The 18,922-nt window shown below is 47.0% G+C and overlaps 1 protein-coding gene across 2 annotated transcripts in view; it reads left to right on the top strand.

The window, feature by feature from the left end:
- Nucleotides 1-6,177: 6,177 nt before the first annotated feature.
- Nucleotides 6,178-18,922, top strand: part of GIGYF2 (GRB10 interacting GYF protein 2) — an 89,953-nt gene continuing 77,208 nt past the window's right edge. The window contains exons 1-2 of one of the 2 annotated variants that reach the window (XM_066598415.1): nt 6,178-6,286; nt 17,731-17,813. In XM_066598415.1, coding sequence (XP_066454512.1) covers nt 17,773-17,813 — 41 coding nt within the window. In that variant the 5' untranslated portion in view covers nt 6,178-6,286; nt 17,731-17,772. The remainder of the gene's footprint in view (nt 6,287-17,730; nt 17,814-18,922) is intronic. The other variant, XM_066598422.1, reaches the window with a different exon arrangement.

Raw genomic sequence — 18,922 nt, 5'->3', positions numbered from 1 at the left:
GCAGGACAGTCCCGCTTTAGGACTATGTGTTCCGCTTTCCCCAGGGTCTCAAGTGGGACAGCCATTTGTCCCTCTTTAGGGATGTCTGGTCACCATGAAGGTGATTACCAGCCAGGGTGCCGCGGCTCCTCAGCTGGCAATCACTCAGTGATACTGCTGCTGGATGCACACACTGATGTCAGTGTGTGCACCTGGGATCCTCCTCCCCTGACCTCTCCTTCTGCAGAAGGAGAGGAGAAAGGAGGAGGCGCTGCTGTGGGTACACACACTTCTGCCCACAGCAGCGCCGAGCAGAGGCACTCTGAAGACTAGGAGAAGGGTGAGTATATCAGTTTCAGGGAAGGTTCTATTACTACTGGGGCCACTGTGGAGGTCACTATTACTACTAAGGCCACTGTGGGGTCACTATTACTACTAGGGCCATTATAGGTGACATTATTACTACTAAGGCCACTGAGGGGGTCACTATTACTACTGAGGCCACTGTGGGGGACACAGTTACTACTGAGGCCACTGTGGGGTTCACTATTACTACTGAGGCCAATACAGGGGACAGTATTACTACTAAGGCCACTGTGGGGGTCATTATTACTACTGAGGCCACTGTGGGGGACACTATTACTACTGATGCCAATACAGGGGACAGTATTACTACTGAGGCCACTGTGGGGGATACTATTACTACTGATGCCAATACAGGGGACAGTATTACTACTGAGGCCACTGTGGGGGTGACTATTACTACTGAGGCCAATACAGGGGACAGTATTACTACTAAGGCCACCGTGGGGGTCATTATTACTACTGAGGCCACTGTGGGGGGCATTGTTACTACTGAGGGCAATACAGAGGACACTTTTGGTATGGAGGCCACTGTGGGGGACACAGTTACTACTGAGGCCACTGTGGGGTTCACTATTACTACTGAGGCCAATACAGGGGACAGTATTACTACTAAGGCCACTGTGGGGGTCATTATTACTACTGAGGCCACTGTGGGGGACACTATTACTACTGATGCCAATACAGGGGACAGTATTACTACTGAGGCCACTGTGGGGGTCACTATTACTACTGAGGCCAATACAGGGGACAGTATTACTAAGGAGGCCACTGTGAGGGTCACTATTACTACTGAGGCCACTGTGGGGGGCATTGTTACTACTGAGGGAAATACAGAGGACACTTTTGATATGGAGACCACTGTGGGGGTCACTATTATTACTGAGGCCACTGTCGGGGACAGTATTACTACTGGAGCCACTGTGGGGGTCACTTATAGTACTGAGGCCACTGTGGGGGCCACTATCACTACTGGGGCAGCTATAGGGGACACTATTACTATTGGGATTGATATAGGGGACACTATAACTACTGAGGCCACTCTGCACGTGGCAACTTACCTCAAGCGGACTTAGGGTATGTTTACACATGGCGGAAATGCTTTCTGCAGCATTTTCGCATCTAAAAAACAGTTAATATTCATACCATTGGTGTGGATTTTGACTGGAAATCAGCCGCATATCCGCATCTGATTTGAAATTATGCGGAGCTCCCTCTCACCTTCTTCAAAGTCTTGCTCTTGTCTGCATTCCTTGGCTTCCAGTTCCCAGCAGCCTGGTCAGGTGGAAATCGGAAGCCGAGGAGCACTGACAGTGGGAAGCCTTCGGAGAAGGTAAGGGGGAGCGCCGCATGGTACAAAATCACCTGCTGATGCAGAAATGCTGCGGAATTTGCTCCCTGTCTTTCTTGAAACGGCCCTGTCCTTTTTATAATGATGAAGGTAAAATCATACATTGTGATAAGCCTCGCCCCTGACCACACCCCTTTGTCACGCTTTGACTCGGGAAAATCTGATCACCTTACTTAAAGCCGCCTTCATATGATGCAAAATCACTGCAGGCTTTCTGCAAGGAAAACCCCACAGCAGTTACGCTGTAACACAGTAACATAGTATGCAAGGCTGAAGAAAGACACATGTCTATCCAGTTCAGCTTATTACCCCCCAATGTAAATCCGCAGTGGCCAGACCCGCACTTATATGGTGCAGATTTGGTGGCGTTTTTCAAGTGTTAATCCGCAATGTAAATCGTAGCATAAGGTTATATGCACTTTTTTTTGGCCCCGATTTTCATGTATTTTGTGTGATTTTTGCCGCGCGATTTCCATCCATTTTGCAATTGATTTTCAAATGTGTAATAAAAAAAAAGAAGAAAAAACCATCTCCAGCCTGGATACTTTTTTGGTTTTCATTATCCTTTTTTATTTCAAAATGTTTTTTATTAACTTTTTCCATAGGTAGGGTAAAATATGGATACATGTTATCCAGTGACTGAGGTATAATGGGATACTAGATCTTTAGCAATCATTTTCAAGTCTTATGATATATATGACTGGTTCAGAGAATTCGATTTTGATGACATATCTTGTTGCATCTTAGTTAAAGAAAGGTTTGGGGGAAACGTTGGGGGAGGCGAAAAGAGAAAAAAAGGGGGGTGGGATTGGGGAGGGAGGAAGGGAAGTACGAGGCAGAGCTACCGGTAGACCTCTATAACAAATAGAAACTGAACATGAATCTTTGTTGGCTTTGTGAGTTATTTAAGGTTACTTTCTAGAGATGAGCAAGCATACTCGGTAAGGACAGATACTCAAGCAAGTATCGTCCTTACTGAGTACCTGCCTGCTCGCCTGCAAAGATTCGGGTGCCGGCGGAGGAAGACCGGGGGTGGGACGGGAGGGAGATCTCTCTCCCCCTTCCCCCCGCTCCCACCTGCTCACTCCCGCAACAAAGCGCTCACACCCGCCAGCACCCAAATCTTTGCTGGCAAGCAGGCAGGTACTCGGTAAGGACGATACTCGCTCGAGTATCTGTCCTTACCGAGTATGTTCGCTCATCTCTATTAGTTTCTTAGAGTCTCTCTCCTCCTGCACGGCCCCAACAGGGCTCAGGTAGCGCCCAGGAGTTTTGGCTGCACACACGGGGCTCCCCCCCACACCTTCTTTACTCTTTTTACGGTCACCATGGTTACAACCAGTCAAAACGGATCGCAATCCCATCAAACCGAATGCAATCTGTAATTTTAAACGCACCCATAGACTAGATGGTCGATTTTTGTCTGAAAATCGCAACAAAACAGACACATTACGATTATTTTTGCTTGGACTGCTAAATTAAAAAATCGCCTGCGTGAATATAAGAATGTATCAGAAGAAAAGTCCCTGAAGATTCCACCCATTATTTTGTCTCTATGACGCTCTCCATATCTGCGGATACCTTGCGGGATGGAAAGAGGATTGTAGAAGTAATCGAGCCAGCCATTTCTTACATTCTCATCTGGATTTTTTGGGTGACGTGAGTGATGAACACGGGGAAAGATTCCCCCAAGATATTGCCACCTTGGAAAAAAGATATCAAGGCAACTTCAACCCCAACATGAGAGGCCACCACTGCTGGTTACTGCAGCGCTCAACAACTGCTAATCACCAGTGTAGAAGCAATTACCTAAAGCACCTTAGAACAGTCTATGTGCATTGCGTAAAGACTCAAGTGAACTTTTTATATACACGTTTCTTTATGTGAAGACATTTTTGGAATCTCAGGGCTCCAGTAAAGTATAGTTCTGTACACTGGCTGGATAACCCACATAAAACCAATTTCTCGCATCTGTATGAATAGCCAATGACACAATGTATAACTTCAGAACTCGACATCCTAGGCAAAGTCCGACTACAGATTTGGACTCTACACAGTCGGTTTAGAATAGGACACATTAAATACCCCATGTAGCAGGCAACATTTTTTTCCCTGTGATCCAGTGTAATCGTTCCGTGTAAAAGGGCCTACAGGTTTATGGAAATATGTAAAACACACATCACAAATGTTATGTGTATTTATCTCCAGCTAAATTGTGTTAATGATAAGAATCTGCTGATCGTTAATAAGTAATCTAACAAAATCCACCTCACTAGAACAACAAGACTGCGAGATAAGTGCCCTGCCAGACGTGAACCTTGGACCGCGCACTAAACTACTGTACACTTACAATCAGATGGAACCTTCCTATAGACTAGAGCTACATGCGTAATGTTAGCCTCATGTCCACGGCACGCGCAGATTCTTCATGAGGATATCCGCAGTGGATTCACTACGAGTCGTGGTTAAAGGCTGAATGCACACGACCAAGTCGGATTTCGACTGCGAGATCTGGCAGCAGAATCAGACCCTGTGCCCCGGCATTGACTCCCTCGTACCTGTCTTGTCTTCTTCTCTCTGCTCTGTGGATGTGCCTGCTGGTGTGCCGCTGCACATGCACAGTGCAGAGAGTCGAGTCAGCGATGATGCGGATCCGTCGCAGGATGGATGGCTTCCATTGACTGCAAAGGAAGCTGTTCGTGTGAGCCTGTGCGAGGCTCGCACTAGAATAGGGCATACTGCGATTTTCCCCCATGTGAGCGGAAAATCGCAGTTGATTTCCACTTGTGGGCATGGAAAAAGTGTTTTCCATAGCATGTCTTATGGGCGGTATTTGCTGCGGTTTCCAGAGGCGAATGCTCGCTCAGGATCCCGCAGTGGAAATACGGCCGTGTGAATTCGGCCAAAATGATTGTTTATTGCTTGTGGGAGATCGCGGATTGCGTTTTTTCCCCCGTGTGGATTTACGTGGATGCACTGCGGATCATCTGTGCGGAAAAAATCCACAACCTCACCTCCCAGCTGTTTCCCCACCTCCCTAATTGATTTTAACCTTCAAATCCGCAGTGAATCCGTATTTAAATGTATTTTCGGATGCACTGCAGATCCTAAGCTCCCCTAGAGATGAATGGAGCACATCCGCGCATGATCCGGGATCAAATGGAGCATGCTGCGATTTATTATCCTTGTGTGGCATCCGCAAATCACTTAAAATCAAACCTGCAGATGTTAAATGAAGTGCGGATGCACCATGCTTCTCTATGGGTGGCGTGACTTGTGGATCACCTGCGTGGATTTTACAAATCACATCCGCCCGCAGGCATTGGGTCTTGTATGCACGACTTGGACATGGTGCAGATTTTGAAGTGGATCCCACCAAAACCAACTGTGAAGATTTTCAACGTGAAGACATAGCTTTAGGGGGGATTTCACACAAACAGATTCCAATTGCGATATCTGTCCACGTGGAGGATGCACGGCAAATACGGGCATTGATAGGCATGAACATTCGCTTTTTCCTTCAAACTCGCGGATATGAATTGCATATTCCGTGAGCAGAAGAAAAATCGCAGCATGTTCTATTTTGCCGTGGACGGTCTCCATTAAAGTCAATGGAGGCCATCTGGCCCACAGCTCATGCGCAATTAACAGGCTGCAGCAGCGATGTTACTGCTGCATCAATCACTGATCTCAGCAGAATATAGCATGAGATGGGTGGGGCCACCGGCCTGGGTATACGGCATGTCACAGCCATGTAAACAAAGCCTGGTGGTAAAGACATGACCCCAGTGCTGGACGGTCAGGAGGCAAATCTTAGGGTATAGCATCTTTTATCATTTTTCTACGTCTTGAATAACCCCGTTAGCCTTTGGCCTGCGCCCACGATAACATTGGATCCCCCGAATTCCTAAGTGTCATGTAAAGGCTGCAGGGAGCCTTCACAAGGGGGCACTGGTTATGTATTTACATCCCTATAGGCGCAGTATAATATGTGCGCTGTGAGCTCCCCCTAGTGGTGGTTGCTTATAGCCAGAATGTTATCATTTAAGTGCTGGTATTATGTATGAAGGCTGTAAGCTTCCTATAAAACATTGGCTACACGGGCTACAAAACGCATGTATGTGAAGCTCATGGTGTCCAATGGGTTCTTTCACATGAGATGTTTTGTAGCCTGAAAGAACCCATACATGTGTTTTGTAGCCCGCGTGAAAGAGGCCTAAAACTTCTCTTCAGACAGGAGCCAGGCGTCCAGTCCCTCCCTGTCATTCCCCACTGCACTGCTGACGCGTCACTACTAGTGTCTTCCCTGACACAACATGTGGTAGATCACTCCCATAATAGGAAATGATGTGAACAGGGTTTTTTTTTTTTTTGCCCACAACCAACATGTCCGCCTCGGCGCTTGTAGCGCTGAGCGCGGTCACGTGACTGTGACTCAGAGCGTCCCGTCTAGCCCGCAGCACACGGAACTCGGTGGTAGGGGACGCTGCTCTGTCACTGCTGAGGCGTCGAGTCGTCAGGTGACGGTGCGTGGCGTCAGCCATCTTGTGTTATTGGGCTTGTGTGGATTCGCTTCGGGTGAGAAGCTGAGAGGTACAGTGCGGGGTGCAGAGGCGTCCGTCGTCCGGGGGGGACCAGGGCTGCGGCTGTGAGGGGGGGGATAGATAGACGAAGGGCGGGCGGCTGCCGGAAATGTGCGGGGAGAGGGGAGGAGCGCGGCCACATGTGCTGCCGCCGGGGTGCACCTACCTGTGCAGCACCTACCTGTATGCAGGGGGCTGTGGATAGGGACGGGGGCCTCTCTGTACAGGGGGGACATTTTGAACCTGCTTAAGTTGCATTTGGCGCAGTTTCCTCGCCGGCTGCCGTGTGATTCGCCTCCGGGTGGCCATATTGTACATTATGTTCGCCGTCTATATCCTCGCTGCGGGGTGGGAGCTTCTCGCAGCGATAGGAAAGTTCTAATTAGCACTAATCGGTTGTATATAACCTTCCCGTCACGTCCGCCAGCACCAGATTGGGCGCACAGGTCGAGGAATATCGCGATGGATTTCATAAATGGTGGCCGCGTCCCACCAGCAGGGAGGAGGTTAATCCGTACGATGAGAAACCTGTTCCACGCAACCGTGAGCGGGTAGAGCGCACAGCGGCGGCTGACGGGGCGGTTCGCACAGCTGGTTCAACAAGCGCGAAAATTGCTACACCTCCCATTTGATTGACAGACGAGAGTCGTCCCCGTCCGAAAATACAGCGCAAGGACGGCGTCCGGACTTCACGGATCCACTAAGAAACGCACAAAAAAAAGAATGGGCATAGTCCGGCGGGAGAAATGGAGGATTTTAGGAGTAAAAAAAAAAATAAATCGTGCCTGAGACGTCCTCCGGAGCGCCACACGGAGGATAAATGTATTATGAGGACGCGACAAGCGCAATTTTTATCGCATAAATCCAACAACGTTCCAGAACAAAAGCCCGGAGTGTTCTATCTGGATCCCTTTAGGCCGCCGCTGCATAAAAAAAACACGTGACTTTGCATAAATCCACCGCACGGACGCGATGTGTGATTTCCGTATGTCCAGCGTACTTTCATGGACTCCATTTGCCGCGAACCATGTGCGCAGAATAGGCCATTAAATTGCGCTGGTGTGATTTTGCTTCGATACCGTACGGTGCGTCGACTTCAGAATCCACCGCAGTCGCTACGGGTTTTGAGGCAGATCCGCAGCAGATCTCACTCTTGATGGAAGGGGTGAGATGTGCTGCAGATCTGCACCAAAATCGGCACCAAATGGCGCAGGTTTTTTCATTGCGGAAAATCCACCACTCAGGCCGCAGACACACCCACGTGTTTGTGCGCAAAAGTATTTTAGTATACAATACGCAGGAAATAGAAGCCATTGATTCCATTACATGAGCGTATTTGGCGTGCGCGATTCCATCACGCAAAAAAACCCCCCCAAAAAACCGCAGCGTGCTCTACGCTCCTGAGCATTAGCGCCGGAAAAAGAAAAAACCTCTTGAACTCATTAAACTAATTGGCCGTTTCAGCAGCGGGGTGGGTTTTTTTGCGCCCACAACTGTGTTTTTTACTGTACTTCTTGTGTGACAATTACACGGCGCAAATGCGCGTTCAAATCCGCGTACGCTCGTGTGATTTTGGCCTCAGTCCGCCACGTGTGAATGCATCCAATGGGAAACGCTCGCGTGCGCGAAACACGGATCACAACTTTACTTTTGCATGAAATATGCCTGGCGCCTGCGGGTAACATGCGCGATACCGAGCCGTGTGTCTGAGCCCGATACTGCGCCCGCCTGCGTACAGTTAGCCTTTGGCCGCCTGCGGGAGTACACAGCAGAATCTGACCCTGATGGCAGTCGGTGTCCGCACGTACCGGCTCTTTTCCTCCTCCTCCTCTGTATGGTGATGGTCGCGGCGCGCCGCCATCAGACACGCACAGTACAGATTTTTTTTTCCCCCCCAAAACTTTATTATTCCTGTGCCGTCACTAGTCGATGCCACAAAATCTGCCACCTGTCCACCATGTTATTTGCATACAGGCCACGGGGCGGACGGCCTCCATTGACTTCAGTGGAAGCCATCTGAGCGGAATCCACGCAAAAATAGAGCATCCCGTGATTGCTTTCCTTTCCCTCTGCTCAGTGAGACCGCAATGGTTTTCTGTGAGTGTGCAGGAAAAATAGATTTCCCGTAGCGTGCTGCGGACGGTATTCGCTGCAGATTCGCACTGTTGACGCACGCAGTAAAAATCATTTATGTGCAGGCGGCGTTACTAGGATATAAAAGCAGCGGTAAAACCTGTTTCGAGGCACAGAACCTCTTCATCAGGGAGAGGTGGAGGCACACAGTCCGGTAACGGCCAGTGCCTGGTACTGCTAGCCCCCTGCTGTACAGGGAAGCACGCCATTGGCTACAGCTCTACCATCTCCAGCACTATTGGGAGGGGGCTGTGGGTCTTGAAACCCGTTCTACTGCCTCCCCCTAGTGAGGAGGGGATTAAAGGGAGCGGTGGTCGGGCAGGTACGGCATTGCTTCATTCATTGTCCGGGGGACTGCTGAGGAAAGCCGAGCGCTTGTGGTCACCTCTTTCATTGAAGTGAATGGCGCGATGCCATGCCTATGGCTGCTCCGTATGTGCCCTCATTGACATAAGATGGGGGTCATGGAACCCCCATTCTTGGGATCAGCTAAAAGTTGAGTGCTTGCTGAATCTGCAGGTACCCTAAAGTGGTGCTATTAAATAATATACCATGGCTACACGAGTAACACTTCAAATACATTTTTATTGCTGCGCCTTTTTCGTTTTTTCCTCCAAATTAAAAAAAAATAAAATCATACCTTCTATTCCTCCATCAGCGTAGCTTTTCGAGCGATGTACGGAAAAACGGGGAAAAAAAGTGAGTGAAATGGGGGTAAAAATACAATTCCGCCATCTTTGGTTGGGGTGGGGGGTTCTTGTTTCCACAGCTTGGCACATCCAGGTATTTCATGGTCTGTCATACATATGTATAGTTGGCATATAATACTACGGCTCTAGTGGAAACCCATGGCTGGCCGACAGTTCCTGAATGTGGACTGGCAGCAATCAGTCATCACCAGGCCGGCTTCAACCTAACGGGCAATAACCGGGGACTAATGCAGCCTCCGTAGCCCGATTGTCTGCCAGAAACACTGGTAATGTGTGTAGGGACTCCGGACTGTCCCGTGCCATAGTGGATGTTGGCAGTAATGGTACTTATACATGGGCCGGTGATCGGACCTGATCGTTTGCCTGAACACTCCCCCCCCCCCCCCCCCCCCACACGATCGGGCCGTGTAATAAGGCTCGCTTGACGACTGATGGTGTCTTTTGTGCGAACATAAAAACACTCGTTCGTGTAAACCGTGAGCCGTGCCGCTGATACCTCGTGCTAGAGATAAGCTGACCATATGTCTGTTGTTGGGTAGATTACCTTGTTGGACACATTATCTGCCACCATAAGCTGCTGTCAAACATTTCTTGCCTCCTTGCCCCAATGTATATTTCTGGGAAGGTTGGTGGTGATGGCCACCACCTCTCATCTGTTGCCAGAAGCATCTCCTCAAGAATTGACCGCCCTCTGGCCCGGGAATGTTGGTTTGCCCCAATAAAACTATTGCCTTTTTTGTAGATAACATTTTAAAATAGAAGTGTTTGGAGAGAAAATGCAGGGGCCACAGAGTTAATGCCCATTTACAAGCCAAGATAGTCTTCCAAACGATTGACAGTGTTAGCAATCTTGTTGCATAAAGTGTTAATGGACTCTAATGTCTATTAACACTTTATCATCTTCATTTGCATGTAACAGGGTCTCCAGGAGCTGTTTGCAGAGCCCAGCATGTGATTATTCACACACCCAGCTGTGCACCCAGCTGCATTGTTCTCCTTGGCGCTTGTCAGCAGGTTACAATGTAATCCGCCGCCTCCCGCTGAGAACACTTTCTCTCTCTCTTCAGCTCAACGATGAATTTTAAGTTCACCTCAACATCACGCTAGACGAAAAGTGCACGATGGCCGCATTTGCATGTAACCATGATTGCTTATTTTCAGTCATTTAACCGAATTTTGAGCAATAATCGTTGCGTGTAAATGGGTTTTCACTTTAGCGCCTGGGTTCTCACGGGACAGAAATCTCGCGGCCAATCGAAAAAAACGCAAGATTTCCGCTGGATAAGCGCAGCTTCAAAACCCGCGGCCCTTGGCTGCGGATTTTCAAGCTGCTTCGCTGCCTGCATCTCTGCTGCAGCCATCTCTCCCCATAGAGAGAAGAGAGGCCGCTGTGGAAATGAAAAAAGAATTGACATGTTGCGTCTTTGTTTTCCGCGCCACATGTCAGTTTCAGTGCGTCTTTGCCGCGGCGCGTGGACGAGATTTTTTTGCAATATCTCGCCCACTTTGCTGCTAATCCGAACATTCCGCACAGAAATTGACTGACAGGAGTGTTCTGTATACTGAGACAGATGCCAATTGTGCTTGGTTTGTATACTTGTAGAGGGCAGCTAAGCCTGGGACACAATAATTTGTATGTAGAAAAGCAACTGGAAAATACATGTTGACTTATGGATCTGAAGACGAGTGCTTAAAAGCGTCCTAGTTGGCCAGATGTACAAGCATAAAACTAGTCTAGCAAACCTCAAGGAAAACTCCACAAACAGTTTATGTATGTGACTATACAATACCCATGTCCGATCCTGAGTACGGCACTAGTAGAGGATTTTGGAGCCATCCATACTCTACCGCTGTGTACTGCTGAGGACCATCATCAGTACAATGTGGCATGCAAAGGGTTCGTGGAGGGATGAGGAGTTGCCATGGCCTATGGTCACTGCTGTGAGCGATAAGGGACTGCAGTAGATAAGCATTATCATAGCGATCAGAGCTTTTAGGGTTTGAGTCCCCTACAGGGACAGAAAAAACCCAAAGTCCTTTACTGTGAATTTAGTGTCTATATTATGACTACTGAGCAATAATGAGCCCTGTCTGCTCAGGAAAGCGTATACACGTAGCCATATTATATATCATTACGGCTACATTTTCGTACTATGAGAAGTGAATTTACGTCTTCTTTATGTTTTTCCAATGGGAGCGATTCTTTATAACACCCATTAGTTTGACGGTAGACCGTCCGCTGCTATGCGGATTACCGGCAATAACACGGCAGGGTCGTTTTACTTCCAACGGCCACAATCCTCACGTCAGGTCTCTGTGTGGTTCCAGAATATGGCACCCGCATGCTGCTGAACCAGCAATGGCCACACAAGCCTGCGATAACACCGGCGAGATCATGTGGCCGTTGGCCGTCGCGGGTCCTAGGGGTTCTGGCTGCATCGGTTCCCACGTGATGAGACTGTCCGTGTATGCAGGACTGTAACCACTCGCAGACGGATGTCCTGATAAGTGTATTTGATGTACTGTATAGGGCGTGGAAGGCAATCTGTTGCATCATTGTTGGTGCCGCCTGGCTCTTACTGTAAGGAACTACTATATGATTGCACAATTTTAACAGATTTACAGCATAATTATATAAAAAGTCGTCCATCAAGCTCCGCCACGGGACAGTTCCAGACACAGTCAGAATTTGTTTGTGATGTAAGACGGGTGAGAAGCTGGCTGATGAAACTTATTTAACCCCTTCATGACGCGGCCCTTTTTTTCCCCATTTTCGTTTTTTCCTCCCCCCTTTAAAAAAAAATCATAACTCCTTTATTATCCATCGACGTCACTGCATGAGGGCTTGTTTTTTGCGGGATGAGTTGTAGTTTTTAATGTACTATATAATGTACTGAAGAACTTTTAAAAAATTGTAAGTGGAGTAAAATGAAAAAACGACATTCCACCATCTTTCAGTGTGTCTTGTTTTTACGGCGCACAAACTGCAACAAAAGCGACATGATAACTTTATTCTACGGGTCAGTACGATTACTACGATACCAAACGTGTATAGGTTTTTTTTGGTTTTTTTTTAGTATACTACACTTTTTTTTTTTCCCAAAGACATTTAATTTTTTTTCAATTATTTTCTGCTGCATCTTCTGCGTCCAATAACTTTTTAATTTTTCCATCGACGTAGTTGAGCAAGGGCTCGTTTTTTGCGGGATGTCCTGTACTTTCCGATAGTACCAATTTGGAATACATATGGCTTTTTATAGCGTTTTTTTCTGGGAGACAGAGTAACTGAAAAAGTGCATTTCTATTTTTTTTTTCGGACGACGTTCACTGTGCGGAAAAAATAATGCGCTACTTTGATCAGACTTTTACGGACGTGGCGATACCAAATATGTATTTTTATTTTATGATTTAGATTTTGTAATAATAGATATGAAAAAAGGGGGGTGATTTAAACTTTTTATGACTTTTTTTTTTTTTTTTTTTTTTTTTTTTTTACAATTAATAAAACTTTATTTTATTTATTTATTTTTTTAACTTTACTTTGAAGTCCCCCTGGGGGACTACAAACAGCGATGCTTTGATCGCTCCTGCAGTATGACGTAATGCTATAGCATTACGTCATACAGCCATTTGATAGGCAGTCTGAAGCCACCCAACAGGGATTACTTGATAGGCAGTCTGCTAAGGCAGCCCTGGGGCCTTTGAAAAGGCCCCCGGCTGCCATGACACCTGCATGGCTCCCCCGATCTCACCGCGGGGGGGCCGTGCGGGACCCCCAAACATTGTTCGGGGGATTTTTAATGCCGCTGTCAGAATTGACAGCAGCATTTAAAGGGTTAATAGATGCGAATGGCCGATCGCGGCTATTGCCCGTGGGTGTCAGCTGTAGTTAACAGCTGGCGCTCGCGCTATATGCAGAGAGGTCGCCCCGCGACCTCGTCATACATACCCCGATGCTCCGGGACGTAAATGTACGTTCTGGAGCGGGAAGGGGTTAAAGGGAGCCTGTCAGCAAGCAGTATAAAATAGGTTATGGTGCCTACAGTTTAGCTGACGGCGAGTCTGGGAAGCTGTGTTCCATACTGGCCCAATTCCCCGTTCCTGCGGTGCCCGCTGGCTATAAGGGTTCTTTCAGATGTAATAATAATTGTTCAGTCTAAACGCATGCCAACGACCAATCGTTGAAGGAATCGTTGGCTTTTCGCTCGTCGTTCATATTATGCAGCATAAAACCCATCAGTTGTCTCATTCACTAATCGTTTGGTTTAAATGGCGCTCATTCAGTCCTTCTCATTCACTTATACCGTGACTGAATGATGTATAAGGGCCCTAAATCAGCCAGCGCACTTCCCATATAGATGAATGGGAGATGCGTGCGGACATTGCAGGTTCTGCCCAATATTCTCGGCAGAGCCCATATTATTCAGTAGCATGCAGGATATTCCACATGGGCTGCGATACGTTCACTATTAGGGCTCATTGACACAGGCGTATTGTCACCGTCACGCGTATTTCCCGTCTTTTTTACACATGTTGCTGGGAGAATGAGAAGGATATTAAAAAACTAAAATAAAATAAGCTGTTAATCGGGTGCAGTACAGCAGGCGTAAAATATGCCGCACACGTGCAGGTATATGCCAGAAAACACAGGACGCTAGGCAGGGATATGCCGGTAAAACGCTGCGATTCTTACACGGCTTATTACTATATGGTTACGTGAGCCCGGTGTTATTGAGGGATAGCGCACATATCTCTTTCGACTTCTCGTTAAGTTGTGTGCACATTGTAATTTACTGGGGAGATCGACCAGTTGTTGCTTTACTGCATGCTGCAAAGACCTGGCAGAGGACAGACAGATGGTGACCGGACATTACTGAAAGGGGTATTACAGGAACTGGGCAAAATTATCAAACTTTGTGGGTGCCTTCTAGTTGTTATCCTAAGCCCCATGTACATGTTATACCTCCCATGGACCCTCTGTACCTTGTCTATCGGACCCTCATATTCACACTGCATCTGATATTTCCGACATTTCACAATAAGGCCGTCCTACCATCTAAAAATTACATTTCCCACTATTTTTTTGTTCTTCCCTGACCCATCAGTGTGCGTTCACGAGCAGCGACACTCATCGGTCCGCCGCCGGAGACCGCATACTGGTCGGGGCTGTTGGAAACGGGCAGCACACAATCTGGGTGGGCTGAGAAGGTAAACAAGCACAGCCATACATGACAATATTTCTATATATCACTTAATATTACATATGAAACGACTTTACATCCCCTGAATGCCCCTTTAAAGGGTTGTGCAGTTCGGACAAGCCCCATTGCATAGCAGCAGCCACCCCGCTGTTATAGCATTGTGTGATTTCCATTTATTGGAGGGATAATGTGAAGTTGAGCGCCCTCTACAGGGGAGAAGTAGTATTACATGGCATCTCATTTAACTGGGAGTAAGTAATGCTCTACTTATCCAGATGGGTTGGGAGTCATGAGGGAGAGACCATCTTTATTAACTCAAAATGTGCCAATAAGGCATGGATCACACAGCCTAAGGGGCGGTCAGGACCACGTCATATTGTTCCACAGCATTGGCCGCCATATCATTCAATGGAATGCTGAAATGGCGCTGTGGAATCCACGGTGGAGTAACATTGTGTGAACAGGGCTTAACGGTCCGCTCGTATGTAGTATATACACTGTGCATTTCGATGGGGGAAAACCCGCAGCCTATTGCTGTAGCCGCAGAGCGAATGACATTCCAATAAGCCTCATACACACTGCAGGAAACATCTGCAGCATAAATTGACCTGTGGTGGTGCGGGCTTTATAGGGGCTAGATCAACAACTTTTTTTTTATATTAAAGCCATTTTTATAATCTATTTATCTTTTCGGAGTGTAGAAATTTAGAGAGATGCTTTACAGCAGCCTCATTCACACAATGGACCGATGCTTGACCCATTGACTTGTATGGAGACAGCTCTAGGTGTGCTCTGTGAGCTGTGCAGAGGGGGAGGGGAGTAGGGAGTCACAACTGATCACCTATTATGAATGGTGGATCCCTTGGGATCTACGTATAGGTGTAAGGCTGCGTTTAGACGGAGCGATAATCATTCAGACTGAACAGCGAATGAGAATCGTGAGGTTCTCGTTCAGTTTCAGCCAGCATAAAACCCGCCGGCTCGTACACTTCTTGCGCATTTTAAATGCGGATTGTTCACATAGGAATGGGAAGCACTGAACTGGAAACTGCGCAATTCCCAATTCTGCAGGTAGAAAAATCATTGGCGCGTTCACTAATGGGTCGGTTTAATTACCAATCGTCCAATCGTTCTCATTCACTTATACAGCGAATGCGAATTACGGAATGATTTCACAACAATGTATCTGCCTGTATAAACAGGCTGCCCGAGCGAACGATGACATAACTCGCTCAGACGATAAGTCGGCTCATCTTAACCGATGGGAACTCTTTCTATAGATGCTTTCTCTAACTTGAGTAAGCCTGTTGGTCTGCAGCGCTTTTTTTGCCTTCCTCTGGATCAACAATGTATAAGGGCCATAAATCAGCCAGCGCACTTCCCATATAGATGACTGGGAGATGCGTGCGGACATTGCAGGTTCTGCCCAATATTCACGGCAGAGCCCATATTATTCAGTAGCATGCAGGATATTCCACTATTAGGGCTCATTGACACAGGCGTATTGTCACCGTCACGCGTATTTCCCGTCTTTTTTACACATGTTGCTGGGAGAATGAGAAGGATATTAAAAAACTAAAATAAAATAAGCTGTTAATCGGGTGCAGTACAGCAGGCGTAAAATATGCCGTACACGTGCAGGTATATGCCAGAAAACACAGGACGCTAGGCAGGGATATGCCGGTAAAACGCTGCGATTCTTACACGGCTTATTACTATATGGTTACGTGAGCCCGGTGTTATTGAGGGATAGCGTACATATCTCGTTCGACTTCTCGTTAAGTTGTGTGCACATTGTAATTTACTGGGAGATAGACCAGTTGTTGCTTTACTGCATGCTGCAAAGACCTGGCAGAGGACAGACAGATGGTGACCGGACATTACTGAAAGGGGTATTACAGGAGCATGCGAATGAAACCCTGCATTTTATACTCCCTTTATGTGGAATATGCAGCTTTTCAGGAGTTGTGAAAGTTCGCTGTGAGGGGTATAATGGAACATATTTGGGCTGGGTACGCCAGTGAAGTGCAGACAACTGGCAGACTATTTTTTTCCAGCTGGAATGGAAAGAATCAAGATTGAATGTATTAACCAGTAATGTGCAAACTGTGAGCCATTGTGTGAACGCAGCCTACCTGGGGCCTGGCATAACCTGAAACTAGTGCGTGTTTATATGGCATGCATCAGTGCTATTGGAGCGTAGGGTACCCTGGAACAAAGACCCTAGGTGTAACGTGGCCTGGTACTAGGCATCGTCCACACATCGGAAAGTTCCAATATCCCTTCTCAGGTTTGTGTAGATGCTCCATAATATCCTCCATAGCCCTTGGTTAATTATATACCGTGTTTCACCCAAAATAAGACCTACCCTGATAATAAGCCCAACCCTGATTTTCCATTGGGGGGGATCTTGAAATATAAGCCTTCCCCCGAAAAAAAGCCCTAGCTGCACTACATGAAGAAAAAACAAAAGCAATACTCACCTAGCAGGTGGCGTCCGGGTCCCTCACGCTGGTCTCCGGCAGGCTCCGTGCAGTCCTTAACGCCTTAAATACCCCGCCTCCAGCAAGCGAGAGCTCTGGTTGGTTCATGAGCGCTTCCTCAGTCAATCAGAGCCGGTGCTCTATAAACCAATCTTTTCGGGGAAAAAGGGTAGTAATGAGGTGCAGCATTAGTTTGATTAGAAACCGTATTGGCATATCAACATGAGAAACAACGGCTCTAGTGAATAAAGCAATAACATGTCAGTAGTGCAAAATAATAAATGGGGAGGATGCAACTTACATCATCTTCTATCAGGTCATTTCAGTATGAAAACAGGGCCCTAAAGTGGGAGATCAGAGGGGCAGGAGACCCCACTCCCCCTGCAGTCCCAGGACAGAGTTTTGTCCAAAAACCTGCGGGTCGTTTTAATCTTATTTCTGAAAAAAATTTGTAAAGCGCCAACTTATTCCGCAGCGCTTTCAGGTAATTTATTTATTACCCACCCACCAAGCTAGGTGCTCATTTTACTGACCTCAGAAGGATGGAAGGCTGAGTCAACCTTGAGCCGGCTACCTGAACCATTCGGGGATTGAACACACAACCTTCATTTCTGCTGCCCTAACACTGCACCCCACGAGGCTCTGCCTTTCTCCATTTATCAGCCACTTTCTCTTCTCCCGTTTCCTGCATTGATCTCGCTCTCTGAATGGACTAATAACAATCCATATAAAGGAGTCTGTTTGTGGAACGATCAGGTTATATTGCTGCCCATAGAAGGCTATGGGGAGTCGGTGTGGAGAGACAGCAGTACAGAGATGAAGCTTCTAATAAGCGGTGTATTACTGCGAGGCTGTTCATAGCCCGTTGTAGCATTACTGTATGTGTGGAGGTGAAGGTTTCATTAACCAACCATTATTCTTTTTCAGATTTTTCATTCTCCTATAAAAACTAAGGAAACAGAAAGCATTATGACAGCTGAGACTCAGACCCTGAATTTTGGCCCTGAGTGGTAAGTGCCACAGCTATTCCCGGATAATGATTCGCTTTTCTGTTTGTTTCTTCTCTAATACTACCCCCTTAATGACGGCCCATTTTAGGCCCTAATGACCAACAAACTTTTTTTTTTTTAACCAATGTTGCGTTCCTTGAGCTATACCTTTATTTTTACATTGTGTGAGCTCTATTAGGCCTCATGTCCACGGGGAAAATCAGGCCCGCTACGGATTTTCCATGGAGAATCCGTAGCGGGTCCCTCCTGCCCCGCGGACATGAGCGCTGAAAATAAGAATAAATCAGAATAAACTTACCTCTCGCACGCTCCGGATACTTCCTTCGCTGCCGCGTCATCTTCTCAGCGTCGCGGCCGGATCTTCTTTCTTCGGCCCGGTGGATGCGCAGGATGATGTCGGTGACGTGCCCCGCGCATGCGCCGGTCCGAAGCAAAATGATCCGGCCGCGACTGAGAGAAGATGGCGCCGCGGCGAAGAGAAGAACCGGAGCGGGTGAGTAAAATCTGATTTTTGTCTCCCGCGGATCCGGACGGCTTCCATAGGCTTCAATAGAAGCCCGCGGGAGACCCGCATGAAAATGGAGCATGGTCCAGATTTTTTCATGCTCCATTTTTTTTTAAAATCACTTTTATTGACCATCCGCGGGTATTTATCTACCCGCGGGTGGTCAATGCATCCCTATGGGATGCGGATCCGCGGGCAGGAGAAGAGTTAAAATCCGCTGCGGATTTTAATTCTTCTTTTGCCCGTGGACATGAGGCCTTAGGGCTTGTGTTTTGTGGGATAATCTGTTGTTTTCATTGATGCCATATATTTGGAAATATGACATTTTTTCACTTCCCAAACAATTTTTCTTTTCTTTTTTTTTTTTTTTTTAATTTAAGGCAGCATTAAGGAAAATTGTAATTTTTCAAATTTTTTTTTTCCAAATGGCGTTCATGGTGCAGTAGAAATGAAATGTTGGGGTCAGGGCAATTGGTGCAATACCATATTTATATGCCTTTCTGTTATGGTTTATGACTTTTGCATAATAGGAACAATTTCTTTTCTTAAAATATATTTTTCTTTTTACCGCCACATACAAAATACCGTAATGTTTTAATTTTTC

Source organism: Eleutherodactylus coqui, chromosome 1 (genome assembly GCF_035609145.1).
Source record: "Eleutherodactylus coqui strain aEleCoq1 chromosome 1, aEleCoq1.hap1, whole genome shotgun sequence".
NCBI lineage: Eukaryota > Metazoa > Chordata > Amphibia > Anura > Eleutherodactylidae > Eleutherodactylus > Eleutherodactylus coqui.
This window is presented reverse-complemented; position numbering and strand designations above follow the sequence as displayed.